The following is an 18,451-nucleotide window of genomic DNA, read 5'->3' on the forward strand; positions in this document are numbered from 1 at the left end:
TTTAAACTTTTTTTTTTGTGGGTCATGGGGCTTGAACTCGGACTGGGCGCTGTCCTTGTGCTCTTCAGCTTAAGGCTACCACCATACCCTGAAGCCAAGCTCCACTCCCTGTTTTCTAGAGATTAATTGGAGATAGGAGTCTCAGGTCCTTTTGTGCCTGGGCTAGCTTTGAACCTTGGTCCTCAGATCTCAGCCTCCTGAGTGGCTAGGATTGCAGGCATGAGCCACCTCACCCAGCTTAACTGTGTCTTATACAAGATTTTTGTCTGTGTGCGGTAGGTTTTGTTGTTGTTATTTATTTATTTATTGCCAGTTCTAGGACTTGAACTCAGGGGCACTATTCTTGAATACTTTTTGCTCAAGGCTAGCACTCTGCCACTTGAGCCACAGCGCCACTTGTGGCTTTTTCTGTAGTACTGAGGAATTGAACCCAGGACTTTGTGCATGCTAGGCAAGCATTCTACCAGTAGGCTAACACTCCTAGACTCATAGTAAGCATGTGTGTGGCCTGTAGTTCACAAACATTCACAGACTTCTTTAGTGTGGCCTTGCACAGTTGGGACAATTGGCTGCAGCTCAGCTGTGTCCCTTTTGAAGAGGTTGCACTGTAGTTCATCATGATTCACTCACCTGTGCATGGCCAGGTGAATTTGCCACCATTGCTATAGAACTCAAGGAAATCCATTCTTTTTAGCTAGTGTTCTGTTTTGGTTTTGAAGAGAGAGTCTCACTATATGAGTCAGGTTAGCCTCAGACTCAGGTTATTATTGAATACTTTAGGACTGAACTCAAAGCCAGATACTTGCTAAACGAAGTTTCCATTGCTTGAGCTCTACCCAGTGGTTTTACCTCCTGAGTGGCTAGGATTACAGGTGTCATTAAAGGCCAAGAATAAATGCTTGTACCTTTTTCCTGTAATTTGAAATAACTATACAGTAATGTACATGTAGCTATATATTTACATATAAGTATATATATAGAGAGAGAGAGACTTTATAGGCCATTTTAAGCTATAAAAATAGAGAACATTGGAATCGTTAGTAAACTCAGATTATTACAAATGACTAGGACTCAAACTGCTAGCCCTGGGTTGGTGTAGTCTTTAAGAAAGCATACAAGAGTTTTATAAGCAAGAGGGAATGCTTATGTATGAAGGAAAATAGAAATAGCCAGAGAAATGGGAGAGCCTTTAGACCTCAGTAGGAAGGAGAAAACAGGGATGTGTTCCAACTGCCTGGCAGTGAATAAAAGTTCAGCAAAGTCTTCTAAAGGGAATTTGTAATTTACTCCTAAGTCTTAGTAAGTCCCTTTGTCCACAAAGAAATCTCTTCTTCCTGCTTATCTCAACTGACCTAAACCAAGCTAGGAGCCAGTCCTAGCCTGGGCACACGTTCAGAAAAGGGATTTCTAAGCAGCAGCCAGAACCCAGCTTAGATTACACTGTTAATACTCGAGTACTAGAGGTGCTTTTTTTTTTTTTTTTGCCAGTTCTGGGATTGAGTTCAGGGCCTAAGCACTATCCTTGAACTTTCTCAAGGCTAGAGCTCTACCACTTGAGCCTCAGCATCACTTCCAGCTTTTTTTTTCTGTGTATGTGGTACCGAGGAATTGGGCCCCGGTCTTTGTGAATGCTGGGCAAGCACTCTACCACTAGGCCACACTCCTGGCCCCTCTCGAGCTGTATTTTCATGTCTGCTACACTGATGGAGTAAAAATGCCAAGTATTTGGCCTGAGTGGTTACATGTTTGATCTTCACTGTGGGTACTTGTTCAAGACCTAAAACCTAAGGTCAGATGATTTATGGAAATAGATTAGTTGACTTGGCTTTATTCAGACCCAGTTTGCCAGGATATACTAAAGAAACTCAAAAAAAAAAAAAAAAACTAGGTATAGAGAACTGGGTCTGACAGCTCAACGGTTAGAAACGTTCTTCTATGGGAAGGATAGTGTTGCTATTATTTAAAAACAGAAGCCAAGGGGCCGGGAGTTTGGCCTAGTGGTAGAATGCTTGCCTCTCATACATAAAGACCCGGGTTCGATTCCTCGGTACCCCACATAAATAGCAAAAAGCCCGAAGTGGCGCTGAGGCTCAAGTGGTAGAGTGCTAGCCTTGAGAAAGTCCAAGGACAGTGTTCAAGCCCTGAGCCCAAGCCCAGGACTGGCAAAAAAAAAAAAAAAAACAGAAGCCAAGTGCTAGTGACTTATAATCCCTAGCTACTCAGGATGCTAAGATCTCAGGACTGGTTAAAAACCAGTGCAGGAAGGAAAGTCCTTGAGACTCTTCAGTCTATCAGCAAAAGGCCAGAAGTAGATTTGTGTGGCAAGTGACAGTGTGTCAATCTTTTTTTTTTTTTGGCCAGTCCGGGGCTTGAGCTCAGGGCCTGAGCACTGCCCATGGACTTTCTCAAGGCGGAGCTCTACCACTTGAGCCTCAGCACTTCTGGCTTTTCTATGTGTGTGGTACCAGGAATTGAACCCGGGTCTTCGTGCATGCTAGGCAAGCACTCTACCACTAGGCCAAACTCCCAGCCCCAGAACACTAGTCTTGAGCACAAACCTCAGCATCCAGGCCAAGTTCAAACCGGAGGAATGGCACACTTACACACACACACACACACACACACACACACGGTGCATAGAGGAAAACTATAATTACATTCAGTTTAGACAGTCACGAAGCTGGGTCAAGGAACATCTTTGCCTTCTCAGCTATTAATTGTCAAATCACTAAACAGTCCTTAGCAGCAAAGATATGGTGAAAAGGTCGCAGGGGCCGGTGGCGGTAAGCTCTGCTGGGACTTAAGTCTCCCCAAGTGTATCTCTTGGCGATCTCCCCGTCAGGGTCAACTTCTCTAGTCCTGAGTTCTTTCCACTGAAGTGTCTTGGAGTGAAGGAAATTAAAAGCATCTCTTGATGACAGGCCCATTATGATGCACAGAGAGTGAGGCCGGTGGTCCGCCGGGGTCGAAGGGTTTTCGCCACGGCTGTGGGCAGCCTTGGCGCACCCCTGTGTAGGGCTGAGTCCTTCCTGGGCTTTCTCTACGTAACAGGCATCCCGCCGGTGATGCTCTGGGCGGTCTTAGCGCCCGAGCCGTGAGAGCCAGGCTCGGCCAATCCTAGAGCCGGAGAGCTGTAAGGCCCCGCCCCTCCAGCTCGGGCCCCGCCCACCCATGTCTTTCCGGCGTTCTCTAGCTCCACGGTTACTCGCAGGTCACGTGACACCACCTCTTCACGTGACACCTAAACCGAGGACGGGGCAGGTCCCGGCGCTGCATGACGTCATTACGTCGCGCGGCCGTGGAGACCAGAGTCCGGACGACCACCGCGAAGGCTCCGGAGCCTCGGGGTCGGGGCTGCCGCGGCGCTCCGGCTCCTCCTGAGCCGCCGGCTGGCCACGCGCCCCCCCATCCCATTCCCACCGGCGGCGTACGGGCCTGTGCGGCCGGTCGGGCCGGGACTGGAGGTGAGTTGCGCGGGGGGAGATGGCAGTGAGTCCTTTCTACCCTCAGCTCTGAGGTGTGGCCTCTCCCCGTCCTCGCCCTGGCTCTCGGTGGGGACTGGAGAGAAGGCTGAGGGGCGCCGCGCCTCGGCTCCCCAGCGCCTCCCTGCCTCCTCCTGAACTGCAGCCTGCGCCACCTCCACCTGGAGCTGCCAGCCGTAAACCTGGTGGTGTCTGGGGAGGAGACCTGCTTTCCTTCTCTGGAATTTAGCTTCTTTCCCACCTCCCGCTCCCAGTCTCCCGTGGCGGAACCCTTCCGTTCAAATGTCGACTAGAGGTTTAAGTGGATCATTTCTGAAGAATGAGGGTGACGGACTCGCTGAGCACATGCTTGGTGAGGCGGAGAAGGGCTGTCAGCTTTGACAAACCTTGAAGCCCAGGCCCGCAGGCTGGCTGCACATGAGTCCTCACTTTCTTCTTTCTACTTCTCCTTCCTCTTTTTTCTTTTCTTTTTTTTTTTTTTTTTTTTTTTTGCGGGTCCTGGGGCTTGAACTCAGTGCTTGCATGCTGTTCCTGAGCTTTCTTACTGCTCAAGGCTACCTACCACTTGAGCTACAGCTCCACTTCTGATTTTATTTTTATTTTTTGTAGTTAGTTGGAGATCAGAATCTCACAGTCTTTTGCTACCTGGAGTGGCTTCGAACCATGATCCTAAGAGACAGAAAGCCTCTGGAGTAGCTAGTTATAGGTGTGAACTGCTGACAACCACTCTTCTTTTCTGAACAGAAATGGAATACTTAAACAGCCAGGCCACTCTGTTTTCCTTTTAGCAAAAGCTAAAGAGCAGCATAAACGCTCAGAGTATCCATATTCAGCCTTTCTTGAATCTCCAGAGTTGAAAGTAAGGAAGGTGGACTTGTTGACTTAAGAAAATACTTGGTAAAGGGCCAGGAGTTTGGCCTAGTGGTAGAGTGCTTGCCTAGCATGCACAAAGACCCTGGTTCAATTCCTTGGTACCACATACATACAGAAGTGGTGGTGTGGCTCAAGTGGTAGAGCATTAGCCTTGTATGCACTAAGACCTGGGTTCAATTCCTCAGCGCCTCATACACAAAAAAAAGCTGAAAGTGGTGTTATGGCCCAAGTGGTAGAGCCCTAGCCTTGAGAAAGCTCAAGAACAGTGTCCAACCCCTGAGGTCAAGACCTAGGGCTGGCAAAATAAATAAATAAAACAGAGTCACCCCCTTTTCTGTAAGATAGATCTGCAGAGTTGTTGGAGGGAGTGTCTAAAATGCTTAATGTGACAAGTAAATTTAAGCAGAAGTAGATGAGAATTTAAGATCTTGTTTTTCCCTATTCAGATATTTTGATTGTGCCTGCCATTGGTGGCTCATATATGTAATCTTAGCTACTCAGGAAGCTGAGCTTGGAGGTAGCCAGGGCAGGGAATTCTGTGAAACTTTTGCTGCAATTAGTTAATTCCAAAAAGCTGGAAGTGAAGCTTTGCCTCAGGTGGTAGAGCACTAGCCTTGAGCCAAAAAACTAAGAGACAGTACCCAGATCCTGTGTTTAAGTCCCAGTACTAACACACAAAACCAAAAATATCAAAACAGAACTGTAATTGTGAATTGTGGACTTTGGGAGTCCATGGTTTCATTTTTACTACCTTTGTTTCTTTTTTCTTGGGTCATTTCAGGAAGTTTTGGGTTCCAAGGAAAAGACTGTCTTAATAATCACCTTCATTTCTTTCTCCAGAATTCCTGATGGGGAGGAAAGATAAAAATTGTACCTAAAGTCTGTGCACATTCCAGAAACTACTTACATTGATTTTCAAGTATGTAATTCATTAATAAATTCATTTAATTGGCGTGTACAAGTGAACATCCCAACTACAGTTATGCCTTGGTGTCACAGAAAATTGGTTTTAGGAACCCTGCTGCATACCAAAACTTGAAGATGCCGAAATCCTTTGTATGTGTATTTGCACACATACTATTTGCATAAAACCTATTCACATTCTCTGGGATGTTTTATTTATATTCTTGATATATCTCAATTGTTAAGTAAATTGTTAAGGGAGTATTAACAGGAAAAACTCATGTGTTCAAAGCTTATGAAACCTTATTTTTTTTAGTATCTTTGATCTTTAGTTTCATCCTAGAATACGGTACTCTAGGAATTGAGAGAATTAAGAGGTGACTTTTGCTTGGAATTGATGGCTATGTCATGGTGGTGATGCCAGAGCTATGAATGTTCTGTACTTGAGGAAGCCTTTTCTTAATTCCTTAATTTGCAGGGGCTGAGAGTTTGGCCTAGTGGTAGAGTGCTTGCCTAGCATGCATGAACACCTGGGTTCAATTCCTCCGTACCATACATATAGAAAAAAGCCAGATGTGGTGCTGAGGCTCAAGTGGTAGAGCTCTAGCCTTGAGAAAGTTCAAGGACAGTGCTCAGGCCCTGAGCTCAAGCCCAGGACTGTTAAAAAAAAAAAAAAATTGGTAAAACTAGCTCATGATCAGTCTCCTTATTTATTTAAATATCTTCTTCATTTTTTTCTTTCCTAGTTGCTTTATCCAAGGATCCTTTGTTCTTTCTCATTAGTACTTGATGGGAGGCATTATGGCCCCCAAAGACATAATGACAAATACTCATGCTAAATCCATCCTCAACTCAATGAACTCCCTCAGGAAGAGCAATACCCTCTGTGATGTGACCTTGAGAGTAGAGCAGAAAGACTTTCCTGCCCATCGGATTGTGCTTGCTGCCTGTAGTGATTACTTCTGTGCCATGTTCACTAGTGAGGTAAGTGATACATCGACTCCATAAATGAATATCAACTGTAGAGCCTGTTGTGTTGTTTTTTTTTTTTTTTTTTCTTCTGTATTGGGCTTGGGCTTGAACCTGGATGCTTTTCCTTAGTTTTTTTGCTCAAGGCTGGCACCACTTGAGTTACAGTTCCACTTCTGCATTTTGATGGTTAGTTGAAAATAAGAGTCTCATAGACTTTTCCACTTGGGCTGGGTTTGAACCATGATCCTCAGATCTCAACATCCTGAGTAGCTAGGATAACAGATATAAGCTATTGGCCCCTAGCCTAGTTGTCTCATTTTGGTAAATGAAACAACAGATGTTTGAGATAGGTTTTTTGGGGGGGGGTTTTTGGTGGTACTGGAAATCAAGGTCCTACACATGTAGGCAGATTCTATATCATTTGAGCCATATCCCTCTTTTTCTATTCTCTCTCTCTTTCTGTGTTGTTTAGGTGGGATCTCAGGTTTTTACTTAGAGCTGCCTTTAGCTCTTGATTCTCCTGTGTATGAGTCCCATGTTGCTGTGGTCACAGATGTAAACCACTATGCTTAGTTTACTGGTGCAGGTAGGAGCTCAAGAACTTTATGGCTGGCTTGAACTTTGATCTTCCTTATCTGCTTTGAAGCCAGCCTTGGTAGGAAAGTCTATGAGGCTCTTATCTTCAGTTAACTACCAAAGGAAAAAAAATGCCAGAATAGAGTTGTACATCAAGTGGTAGAACAAACACTGATATTGAACAAAAAAAAAATTCAGGGACTTCACCTGTAATCCTAGCTACTCAAGAGGCTAAGATCTGAGGAGTATGCCTAGACATGAAGTCAGCGTAGACAGAAAAGTTGGTGAAACTCATTTCTTATTAACCACTAAAAAGCTGGGATGGAGCTGTGCCTGAGGTAGTTGAGTGCCAGCTTTGAGCAAAAAGGTTATAGGATAGACCCATGCCTCAGTCTAAGCCTCAGCACAAAATAAAATAACCAGGCTGGGAGTGTAGCCAAGGGATAGAGTGCCTGCCTACCATGCAGGGAGCCCTGGGTTTGATTCCTTGGTAGTGCGTATACGGAAAAAGCCAGAAGTAGTGCTGTGGTTCAAGTGATAGAGTGCTAAGCCCAAGGACAGTGCTTAGCCCCAAGACTGGCAAAAAAAAATAAGTAAATAAAATAAAGTAACCAGTGTGAAAAGGACTGGCATTATAGCTCAGTTGAGTGCCTGCCTAGGAAGCATGAAAGCTCTGACTTCAAACCCCAGTACCACCAAAAAAATTAAGACTTTGGGTCTAGAGTACTGAGCTACAGTGTAGCGTTAATTTTCTTTACACAGTGTCTTTTGTTTTGCCTTCTCAGCTTTCTGAGATCCTCCTACTCATGTCTCCCAGGCAGCTAAGATTACAAGTATGCATCACTACATCCAACTTTTTTATTATTAGGCCAGTCCTGGGGCTTGAACGCAGCACCTGGGCACTATCCCTGAGCCTCTGTGTGCTCAAGGCTAGTGCCACAGCGCCACTTCTGGCCTTGCTGTGTATGTGGTACCAAGGAACCAAATCCAGGGCTTCATGTGTGCTAGGCAATCACTCTTCCACTAGGCCACACTCCTAGCTTGCTGGTGTCTTGAAAATGTTTTGCCTAAGCTGGCTTTCAGCTACCATCCTCATGATTTTTCCCCACCCAAGTTGCTGGGATTAGAAGCACGAACAATGACTTTTTTTTGTTGTTGTTGGTTGTGGTGCCTGAACTCTGGGCCTGGGTACTATCCCTGAGCTCTTCAGTTCAAGGCTAGTGCTCTGCTACTTTGATCCATAACACCACATCTGATTTCCTGGTGGTTAATTAGAGATAAAGAGTCTGTCTTCCAAAAAAAAAAAAGTCTGTCTTCCCTCCCCGGGCTGGCTTTGAACCATGATTCTGAGATCTCAGCCTCCTGACATCCTGAGATCCCAGCCTGAGTAGCTAGGATTACAGGCATGAGCCTCTTGTGCCTAGTCCTACCATGACTTAAAAAAAGTCTTTCTACGACTGAGAAGGTGGCTTGCCTAGCATGCATGAAGTCCTGGGTTGGATTCCTCAGTACCATATAAACAGAAAAGGCCAGAAGTGGTGCTGGGGTTCAAATGGTAGAGTGCTACCCTTGAGCAAAAGAAGCTCAAGGACAGTACCTAGACGCTGAGTTTAAGCCCCAGGACTTGGGGGGAAAAATGTCTTTCTAATCACCAGTGTTTCCAGTATTTATTTCTTTCATGCATCTCTTATTATAAGCTTATTTTATAAATGAGCAAAAGCTGGCCACTGGTGGTTCACACCTATAATCCTAACTACTTAGGAGATTGAGATCTGAGAATTGCAGTTCAAAACTAACCCTGCCAAGGAAGTCTGTGAGACTCTCCAGTTAATCACCAGAAAACCAGAAGTGATACTGTGGTTCAAAGTGACAGAGCACTAGCCTTGAGTGAAAAAGCTCAGGCCCTGAGTTCAAGCACTATGACCACCAGAAAGAATGAAAGAAAAAGGAGCACAGTCTCATTAAATGACCTTCCCAGAGTCCCAGGTTTGTCAGTGGTAGAGGTAGGATACAATCCTGCATTTTATGTCTGTACAGCCCAGTTTTGTTCTGTTTAACCACTGTGCCTCATTCTCATGGGTTTTAAAGATTTTATTAACACTGATTTTTACATCATATTTCAAATGTCATGTTTAACAAACAAGTGTTCAAGAAGGAAATCTATATGCAATCACTAGCACATAGATTTTAGAACATAATTAAAATGAAGCTGTGGGTTTGCATGTCATAAATACATATTGATCTATATAAAATATGTTTATAGAGTATATATCGCATCATAGATTTTTTTTTTTTTTTTTGGCCAGTCCTGGGCTTGAGCTCAGGGCCTGAGCACTGTCCTTGGACTTTCTCAATGCTAGAGCTCTACCACTTGAGTCTCAGCACTACTTCCGGCTTTTTTCTATGTACGTGGTACTGAGGAATCGAACCTGGGTCTTTGTGCATGCTAGGCGAGCACTCTACCACTAGGCCAAACTCCCGGCCCCCCATCATAGATTTTTATGACTATGTAGTTACATTTATATCACTAATAAAATGTAATTTTGAAGCCAGTACACATTTATAACACTGTGAGCAATGATCTGTCACATGGCTGGTAGAAATGTCTTAGAAGTCTGCCAGGTCATGCTAGCTAATCCAAGCTAATTTTAAAATCATCAGTATAAAATAACATGCAGATTTCTAGTCTTCCTGAGAGCACAGGCCACAGTTATGCTTAACTGAGGTCACCCCACAGCTGCCCAGCATGAAATGGGCCAGGACTGCTGATTGCTAATTACTTACTGTGCATCCTGGCTTTTGTCATGTCAGCATGAAAAGAAAATTTGTCCTCCTGTACTGTTTTTTCCCCCTGTTCAGAAATTAGTGTAAAGTTTGGTACAAGAATTCTTTTTCATTTATCAGCAATTATTTCATTCTTCTTTTAAAAATTTGCTTTATTGCTATTATAAAGGTGATATACAGAGGGGTTACATTTATATGCATCTTCATATATATACAGCTTCATCTGTTCTGTCATTCCCTCCCCTTCTGTCCCTCCCATCTCCACCCATGAAGTGTATAGTTCACTTTTATCAATGTTCAGGGTGCTCCACTGGTGACTTTTTCACCCCTTTATTCTCCTGGGACCAGCTGAACTAGCTAGGTTCTGGTAGCTCATGCCTGTAATCCTAGCTGCTCAGGAGGCTGAACTCTTACGATCGTAGTTTGAAACAAGCTTTGACAGGATAGTCCATGAGACTCTATCTCCAATAAACTAATCAGAAAAAATCAGAAATAGTGCTGAGGTTCAAGTGATAGGGCGCTAGCTAGCCTTGAGCACAAAGAGACTCAAGGATAATGCCTACACCCTGAGATCAAGTTCCAGGACCAGCCAAAAAAAGGTGATATACTAAAAGAAATCATCAGGAGTAGATGCACATGGCTATAAACCCAACTCTGGAGGCTAAGGCAGGAAGGAGGACTATGAATTGTAGATTGGTAAAATCAGAGGACTGAGGCCTGAAGATCTGGGGTTTGTCTGTTTCTTACTATTTAAGTGATTCTAATGAAATCACATAACTTCTTTGAACCTTTAGACTTTTAAATGGCATTAGTGTCAGACCACATTGTTGTAAGAACCAGATGAAATCATAGAAGCATACTGACATTATAAAGCAAAACATAATTCTGAAATGTTTTGAGTCACATGTAAGTGAAATAATTTCCATTTTAAAACTATTTGATGGGCTGAGACTATGGCTTAGTGGTAGAGTGCTTGCCTACTATGCATTAAGTCCTGGGTTCCATTCCTCAGTACCACATAAACAGAAAAAGCCAGAAGTGGCACTAAGTAGCTCAGGGATAGTGCATGGCCCTGAATTCAAGTCCTTGGACTGGTGCACACATGCACGCACGCGCGCACACACACACAGACACAAACACACACACATACACACTATTTGATGATCTAGGCATACTATACTTCTAGCTTAGCTACTCAGGAGGCTGAGAGCTGGTGACCAAGGTTCAAAGTCAGCCTGGGCAAGAAAATCCATGAGAAGCTTTTCTCCAGTTAACTACCAAAAATCTTGGAAGTGGAGCTGTGGTTCAAAGTGGTAGGGTACTAGTTTGAGCAAAAAAGCTCAGGGAAAGTTCCCAAGCCCTGAGTTCAAGCCCTGTCACTGGGGGAAAAAAAATCAGGGCTGGGAGTTTGGCCTAGTGGTAGAGTGCTTGCCTTGCATGCACAAAGACCCTCAGTACCACATACATAGAAAAAGGCAGAAATGGTGCTGCGGCTCAAGTGGTAGAGCTCTAGCCTTGAGAAAGCCCAAGGACAGTGCTCAGGCCCTGAGCTCAAGCGCCAGGACTGCCAAAAAAAAAATAAAAAATAAATAATTTGACCAAGAGGCCTATAGCTTATTTGTGGAATGAGAAACTTCTGGACTAAATGTACTTACATAGTTTGGTATCATTAATATTTATGCCCCATTTTAGGGTAGTAATTATTTATGAAATGTATATGTATTAAATGTCAATAAACCTAATCTGTTTTTTCCAAAATAATATGCTGTTTTTGTTTCGTTTTGTTGTGTTTTGGTCTGGACTCCAGGCATAGATGCTGTCCCTCAGCTTTTTTGCTGAGGCTAGCACTGTACTAGAACCACAGCTCTACTTCTTCCTTTTTGGTAGTTAACTGGAGATAAGGGTCTCATAGACTTTCCTCCTTAAGATGGCTTTGAACTGTGGTTCTCATGTCTCATCCTCCAGAGGAGCTAGGATTACAGACATAAGCCCACTGATGGCTGGCCTGTTCCTGTTAATTTGTGTGTGTGTGTGTGTGTGTGTGTGTGTGTGTGTGTGTGTGTGTGTCTGTCTGTGTGTGTCTGTCTGTCTGTCTGTCTTTGTCCTTCATGGGACTTGAACTCTGGCCTTGGGCTTTGTCCCTGAGCTCTTCATAGTACTGCCCTTCCCTGAGATTTATTTTATTTATTTTTATTTTATTTTAATTTTTTGTGGGTCAGGGGGCTTGAACTCGGCCTGAGTGCTGTCCCTGACTTCTTCAGCTCAAGGCTTCCACCCTACCCCTGGGCCTGAACATTGTCCCTGAGCTCTCCAGCTCAAGGCTACTGTCCTACCCTTGAGTCAAGCCCTACTTCCCATTTTCTAGAGGTTAATTGTAGGTAAGAGTCTCAGGTCCTTTTGTGCTGGGCTGGCTTTGAACCTTGATCCTCAGATCTGAGCCTCTTGAGTAGCTAGGGATTATAGGCATGAGCCACCAGCCACCACACCAGCTCTGTCATATATTTATGTATGTGTTCATTTATTTTACTTTTTTTTTTTTTTTTTTTTTTGGTCAGTCCTGGGGCTTGACCTCTGGACCTGGGCCCTGTCCCTGAGCTCTTCAGCTCAAGGCTATGGCCCTATGCCTGAAGCCACAGTGCCACTTCTCATTTTCTAGTGGTTAATTGGAGATGAAATATCACAGTCTTCAATACCTGGTTGAAATTGGCTTTGAATCATGGTCAGGAGATCTCAGTCTCCTGAATAGCTAGGATTATAGATGTGAGCCATGGCACCTGGCTCTGTGTGTGTCTGTCTGTCTGTCTGTCTGTCTGTCTCTCTCTCTGTCTCTGTCTCTCTGTCTCTCTGTCTCTCTGTCTGGGTTGTAGGGCATGGACTGTGGACTGGAGCACTGTCCCTGAGCTCTTCAGCTCAAGGCTACTGCCCTCCCCCTTGAGCCACAGTGTTACTTTCTGGTTTTCTAGTGGTTAATTGGATTTAAGAGTCTCACAGTCTTTAGTGCCCTGGCTGGCTTTGAATGGGCCATCCTCAGATCTCAGCCTCCCGAGTAGCTAGGATTACAGGTGTGAGCCACTGGGCCTGGTGTATCCTGTTCCATTTTTGTTTTGGTGAAGGATGAATTGTTTCGTTTTGTTTTGGTCTGTGGGTAGAGCTTGAATTCAGGGCATAGGTGCTATCCCTGATTTTGAGCCATAGTGCCATTTCCAGTTTTTTGGTGGTTATTTGGAGATTAGAGTCTCATGCAGGAAGTGGTGCTATGGCTCTAAGTAGTAGAACTCTAGCCTTGATTTAATCACTTGGATTTGAGATTCTGCCTTTATCTTGTGAAACTATAACCAGTGCTCTTTTATACCTATGAACTTTCAGCTTTCAGAGAAGGGGAAGCCTTATGTTGATATCCAAGGCTTAACAGCTTCTACCATGGAAATCCTGTTGGACTTTGTGTATACAGAAACGGTTCATGTGACGGTGGAAAACGTACAGGAGCTGCTCCCTGCAGCTTGTCTGCTTCAGCTGAAAGGTGCGCGCATGAGAAGTTGCTGTTACTCCACCATATATTGCAAACTGGTTTAATGTTAATCACGAGCCTTAAGGAAACCAGACTACATGTCCTTGTGCTCACTGACTATGGCCTTTGAATTTTTGAGCAGTGAAAGATTAGATGTCAATAACAATACAGAGGAACTTTTCCAAATTTGAAAGAATGACTGTAAAGAGAGCATTCACCCTTCTATTTTTATTTAATTTTATTTTTTGTTGATTGTGAGGCTTGAACTCTGGGCCTGGGCACTGTTCCTGAGCTCAAGGCTACCAACCTACCCCTTGAGTCACAGCCCTACTTCCTGTTTTCTAATGGTTAATTGGAGATAAGAGTCTCACAGAGGGGCCGGGAGTTTGGCCTAGTGGTTAAAGTGCTTGCCTAGCATGCATGAAGACCCGGGTTTGATTCCTCGGTACCACATACATAGAAAAAAGCTGGAAGTGGTGCTGAGGCTCAAGTGGTAGAGCTCTAGCCTTGACAGAGTCCAAGGACAGTGCTCAGGCCCTGAGCTCAAGCCCAGGACTGGCAAAAAAAAAAAAAAAAAAAAAAAGAGTCTCACAGACATTAGTGTCCACATGCCCTTATGATGGCTTTGAACCTGGATCCTCAGATCTCAGCTTTTTGAGTAGCTAGGATTTCAGGAAGTCATTAGTGGAAGATACATACATTTTCTTACATATATGTATATAGTACTCTTAAAAGGAAATCTTAAGAAACTAATAATATTTATTGGCTGTATGGATATTATGTTTGTGTTATACAGTTATCCCTTTATCTTTCTGATAGACAGGAAGCTAAAGGGACTTTTCATTTTATCCAAAGATGAACTAGTTCTAGTAAATCAAGCACTGACTAGTGCTCACTACAAGCACTGACCTACATGCCTGTAATCCTAGCTACTCAGGAGGCTGAGCTCTGAGGATTGAGGTTTGAAGTCATCCTGGGCAGAGACTCCTATATCCAACTAACTAGCCAAGAAGCTAGAAATAGAGATATAACTCAAGTTGAACAAATCAAGTGAAAACATGGGGCCCTGAGTTCAAACCCCAGTACCAGTATAAAAAAGAAAAACTTTTAGTAAACACTTTTCTGTATTTAGAATTTTTATATATTTTTTTTAAATTTTTTTTAATTGTAATTAGTAAAAGGGTTACATTATATTCGCCAGATAGAAGGTGCATTAATTCACATACGTTGATACCTTTTCACATGTCTTGGTACCCATTTCCCTCCCCCCCCCCCCTTTTTTTTTTTTTCCCAGTCCTGGGCTTGAGCTCAGGGCCTGAGCACTGTCCTTGGATTTTCTCAAGGCTAGAGCTCTACCACTTGAGCCTCAGCACCACTTCTGGCTTTTTTCTATGTATGTGGTACCAAGATATCGAACCTGGGTCTTCATGCATACTAGGCAAGCACTTTAATCACTAGGCCAAACTCCCGGCCCCTATTTATTTTTTAAACTGGAGTTTGAATTCACGACTTGATGCTTGCTATGTAGACAATCTATAACATGAGCCATACCACCAACCCTTTTTTATTTCAGTTGTTCTTCCAGGAGGGCTTCAAGTTTATTACACTGGCCCTCCTGGACTACTTCCCATGTAGCTGATAGAACAGGCATGTACCATAACATCCGCTTGTTTGGTTTAGATAAGGTCTTGATGATGTTTTGCCTAAGATGGCCTCAAAATGTGACCCTTCTGATCTTCTACCTCCTTTGGCTGGGATTATGGGAGTGAACTCCTGTGTCCAATCTGTTTCTTTAACATTTTAAACATATAAACTCTAAAGAATTAAAATTTAAGCCAGACATGGTAGCTCAGGCCTGTAATCCTAGCTACTCAGGAGGCTTGAGATCTGAGAATCAAGGTTCAAAGCTATCCCAGGCGCAAAAAGACCTGAGACTCTTATCTCCAACTAACCCTTAGAAAACGGAAAGTGGGGCTTGGCTCAAGGGTAGGGCAATGGCCTTGAGCTAAAGAGCTCATGGACAGAGCCCAGGCCGAGTTGATAGCCTTGAGCTAAAGAGCTCATGGACAGCGCCCAAGCCGAGTTCAAGCCTCATGATCCCCCTCCCCAAAAAAGAAATAATTAAAATTTATCCAAGGACTGGGAGTTTGGCCTAGTAATAAGAGTGCTTGCCTAGCAAGCATGAAGACCTGGGTCCAATTCCTTGGTACCATATACATAGAAAAAGCTGGAAGTGGTGCTGTGGCTCAAGTGGTAGAGCACTAGACTTTGAGAAAGTCCAAGGATAGTGCTTAGGCCCTGAGTTCAAGCCCGGGACTGGCAAAAATAAATAAATAAAATTTAACCAAATGGAGGCAGGAGGATTGTGAGCTCAGTTCTAGTTTGAGATACAGAGGAAGATCTAAACCAGGGCCTGGGAGCGTAGCCCAGTGGTAGAGTGCTTGCCTAGTACACACAAAGCCTTGGGTTCGATTCCTCAGTATCATATACTCAGAAAAAGCCAGAAGTGGTACTGTGGTTCACATGGCAGAGCACTAGCCTTGAGCAAAAAGTGTTCAAGGGTAGTGCCCACACCCTGAGTTCAAATCCCAAGACTGGCAAAAAAAAAAACCCACCACCACCAACAAAAAAAAACCCTAAGGAAAGCCAGGCACCTGTGGTTCATGTCTGTAATCCTAGTTACTCAGGAGGTTGAGATCTGAGGATTGTGGTTCAGAACCAGCCCAGATAGAAAAGTCCCTGTGAGACTCTTATCTCCAATAACCACTCAAAAACCAGAAGTGGTGGGCTGGGAGCCTAACCTAGCAGTAGAGTGTTCGCCTATCATGCACAAAGCCCTGGGTTCAATTCCTCGGTACTATATATTCAGAAAAAGCTTGCAGTCGTGCTGTAGCTCAAGTGGCAGAGCGTTAAACCTTGAGCAAAAAGTGTTCAAGAACAGTGCTCAGGCCCTGAGTTCAGTCCCTGAGTTCAAGCCCCAAGACTGGAAAAAAAACTCAACAACAGAAGTGCTGTAGCTCAAGTGACCACAAAGTGGCTCAGGGAAGCCGGGCGGAGTGGCTCACACCTGTAATCCTAGCTACTCTGGAGGCTGAGATCTGAGAATCTAGGTTCAAAGCCAGCCCCACCAGAGACTCTTAACTCAACCTCTAGAAAATGAGAAGTGGGGCTTGGCTCATGAGTAGGGTGGTAGCCTTGAGCTGAAGAGTTCAGGGACAGCACCCAGGCCAAGTTCAAGCCCCGTGTCTCACAAGAAAGGTGGGGGGGGGGGGGGAGTGGGAATTTGGCCTAGTGGTAGAGTACTTGCCTAGCATGCACAAAGACCTGGATTCAATTCTTTGGTACCACATAGATAGAAAAAAGCCAAAAGTTGTGCTGAGGCTCAAGTGGTGCTGAGGCTCAAGTGGTAGAGCTTTAGCCTTGAGAAAGTCTAAGGACAGTGCTCAGGCCCTGAGCTCAGGCCCAGGACTGGCAAAAAAAAAAAAAAAAAAAAAAAGGCTTGGGGACAGCATCCAGGCCCTGAGTTCATGTCTCATAACTGACCAAAATAATAATAATGATAACCTAAGCAAAATAAATAGATAAATATTCAGTGTCCAAAAGTGAAAATATAAAGTTTCATAAAATTATTTGATTTCACAGTTTCTAATCTGTCCTCCCCTCGTTCTCCCCCTCTTACTTTTGAGATAGGCGATTACTGTGCAGCTCATGCTAGCTTCAAACTTATGATCCCTCCTACCTCAGCCTCTGCGCAAAGATTCTAGGCATGCACCATCATGCTTACCATGCTTAGCCAAGCTTTCTTATTTTTTTTCAGTGTCCCATTGTGTTTTCATTTTCTATGCAAATAATTGAAACCTTTTCCAATTTTATTTTTTTATTTGTGCCAATACTGGGGCTTAAAGTCAGTACCTGGGCACCGTCACTTAGTCTTTTTATTCAAGTGATGTTAAATGACTTGAGCCACAGCTCTACTTACAGCTTTTTACTGGTTAATTGGAGATAAGAGTTTTAGGGACTTTACTGCCCAGGGTTTCCAGCTGTGATCCTCAAATCTCAACCTCCTCAGTAGCTAGGTTTATAGGAATGAACCTCTGATTCTTGGTGTCATTTCCATTTTAAAAGATGGAAATAATGTGAAACATCTATATTAGTGGTCAGTTATAAAATTAAGTTGGTACTCTGGGTTATGCATGTTTGTATTGCTAGGTTAGAATATAACATTTTTTAATGCTAGGATGTCAGCCAGTGTTTTCCCCCCAGCTACATCCCTAACTCCTATTCTGTTAGACAAGTACAGGAATTTTTTTTTCCTTCACTAGGGTCTTTTTTTTTTTTTTTTTTTGGTCAGTCGTGTGGCTCTGGGACTTGGGCAGTTCTTGAGCTCTTCAGATCAAGGTTAGCTCTCTGTCACTTTGAGCCACAGTACCATGTCTGGTTTTCTAGTGGTTAGTTCGTGTCACAGCCTTTTTGTGCCTGAGCTGACTTTGAACTGCAGCCCTCAGATCTCAGCCTCCTGAGTAGTTAAGATTACAGGCTTGAGCCACTGGTGCCTGGCTTTCACTAGAGTCTTTTACTAAGATACCTTATGCTCAATTGCCTTTTTCTTGTACAGATTGCCTCCCAAAGTTTTATAGTTTTTGTTTAATTGTGTGAATGATCCTGGAAGTAATCCAAAGAAAATCAGAGAAGGCTGGGTGCCAGTTGCTCATGCCTGTAATCCTATCTACTCAGGAGGCTGAGATCTGAGAATTGCAATTTAAAGCCAGTCTTGGCAGTAAAGTCCATAAATGAGACTCATCGCCAAAGAACTTGCTTTAAAAAAAAAAAAAAGAGCCACAAGGGCTGGGAATTTAGCCTAGTGGTAGAGTGCTTGCTTAGAATGCCCAAAGACCTGGATTCCATTCCTTGGTACCACATACATAGAAAAAAAGCTGGAAGTGGTGCTGTGGCTCAAGTGGTAGAATGCTAGCCTTGAGCTGAAGAGCTCAAAGGCCCAGGCCCAGAGTTCAGGACTGACCAAAAAAAAAAGAAGTCTAGGGGGCCGAGAGTTTGGCCGAGTGGTAGAGTGCTTGCCTAGCATGCACGAAGACCCGGGTTCGATTCCTTGGTACCCCACATACATAGCAAAAAGCCAGAGGTGGTGCTGAGGCTCAAGTGGTAGAGTGCTAGCCTTAAGAAAGTCCAAGGACATGGGCCGGGAGTTTGGCCTAGTGGTAGAGTGCTTGCCTAGCATGCACAAAGACCCGGGTTCGATTCCTCGGTACCACATACATAGAAAAAAGCCGGGAGTGGTGTTGAGGCTCAAGTGGTAGAGCTCTAGCCTTGAGAAAGTCTAAGGACAGTGCTCAGG

The 18,451-nt window shown here is 44.0% G+C and overlaps 1 protein-coding gene across 1 annotated transcript in view; it reads left to right on the forward strand.

The window, feature by feature from the left end:
• The first annotated feature begins 3,274 nt into the window (after positions 1-3,274).
• The window catches only part of Klhl12 (kelch like family member 12), a 39,094-nt gene continuing 23,917 nt past the window's right edge, over positions 3,275-18,451 (forward strand). Inside the window, exons 1-4 of the mRNA XM_090341411.1 lie at positions 3,275-3,464; positions 5,196-5,274; positions 6,005-6,242; positions 12,957-13,110. Coding sequence (XP_090197537.1) covers positions 6,048-6,242; positions 12,957-13,110 — 349 coding nt within the window. The 5' untranslated portion in view covers positions 3,275-3,464; positions 5,196-5,274; positions 6,005-6,047. The remainder of the gene's footprint in view (positions 3,465-5,195; positions 5,275-6,004; positions 6,243-12,956; positions 13,111-18,451) is intronic.

This window comes from Megascapheus bottae, chromosome 10 (genome assembly GCF_031878675.1).
Source record: "Megascapheus bottae isolate mThoBot1 chromosome 10, mThoBot2.hap1, whole genome shotgun sequence".
In the NCBI taxonomy this organism is placed as follows: Eukaryota; Metazoa; Chordata; class Mammalia; order Rodentia; family Geomyidae; genus Megascapheus; species Megascapheus bottae.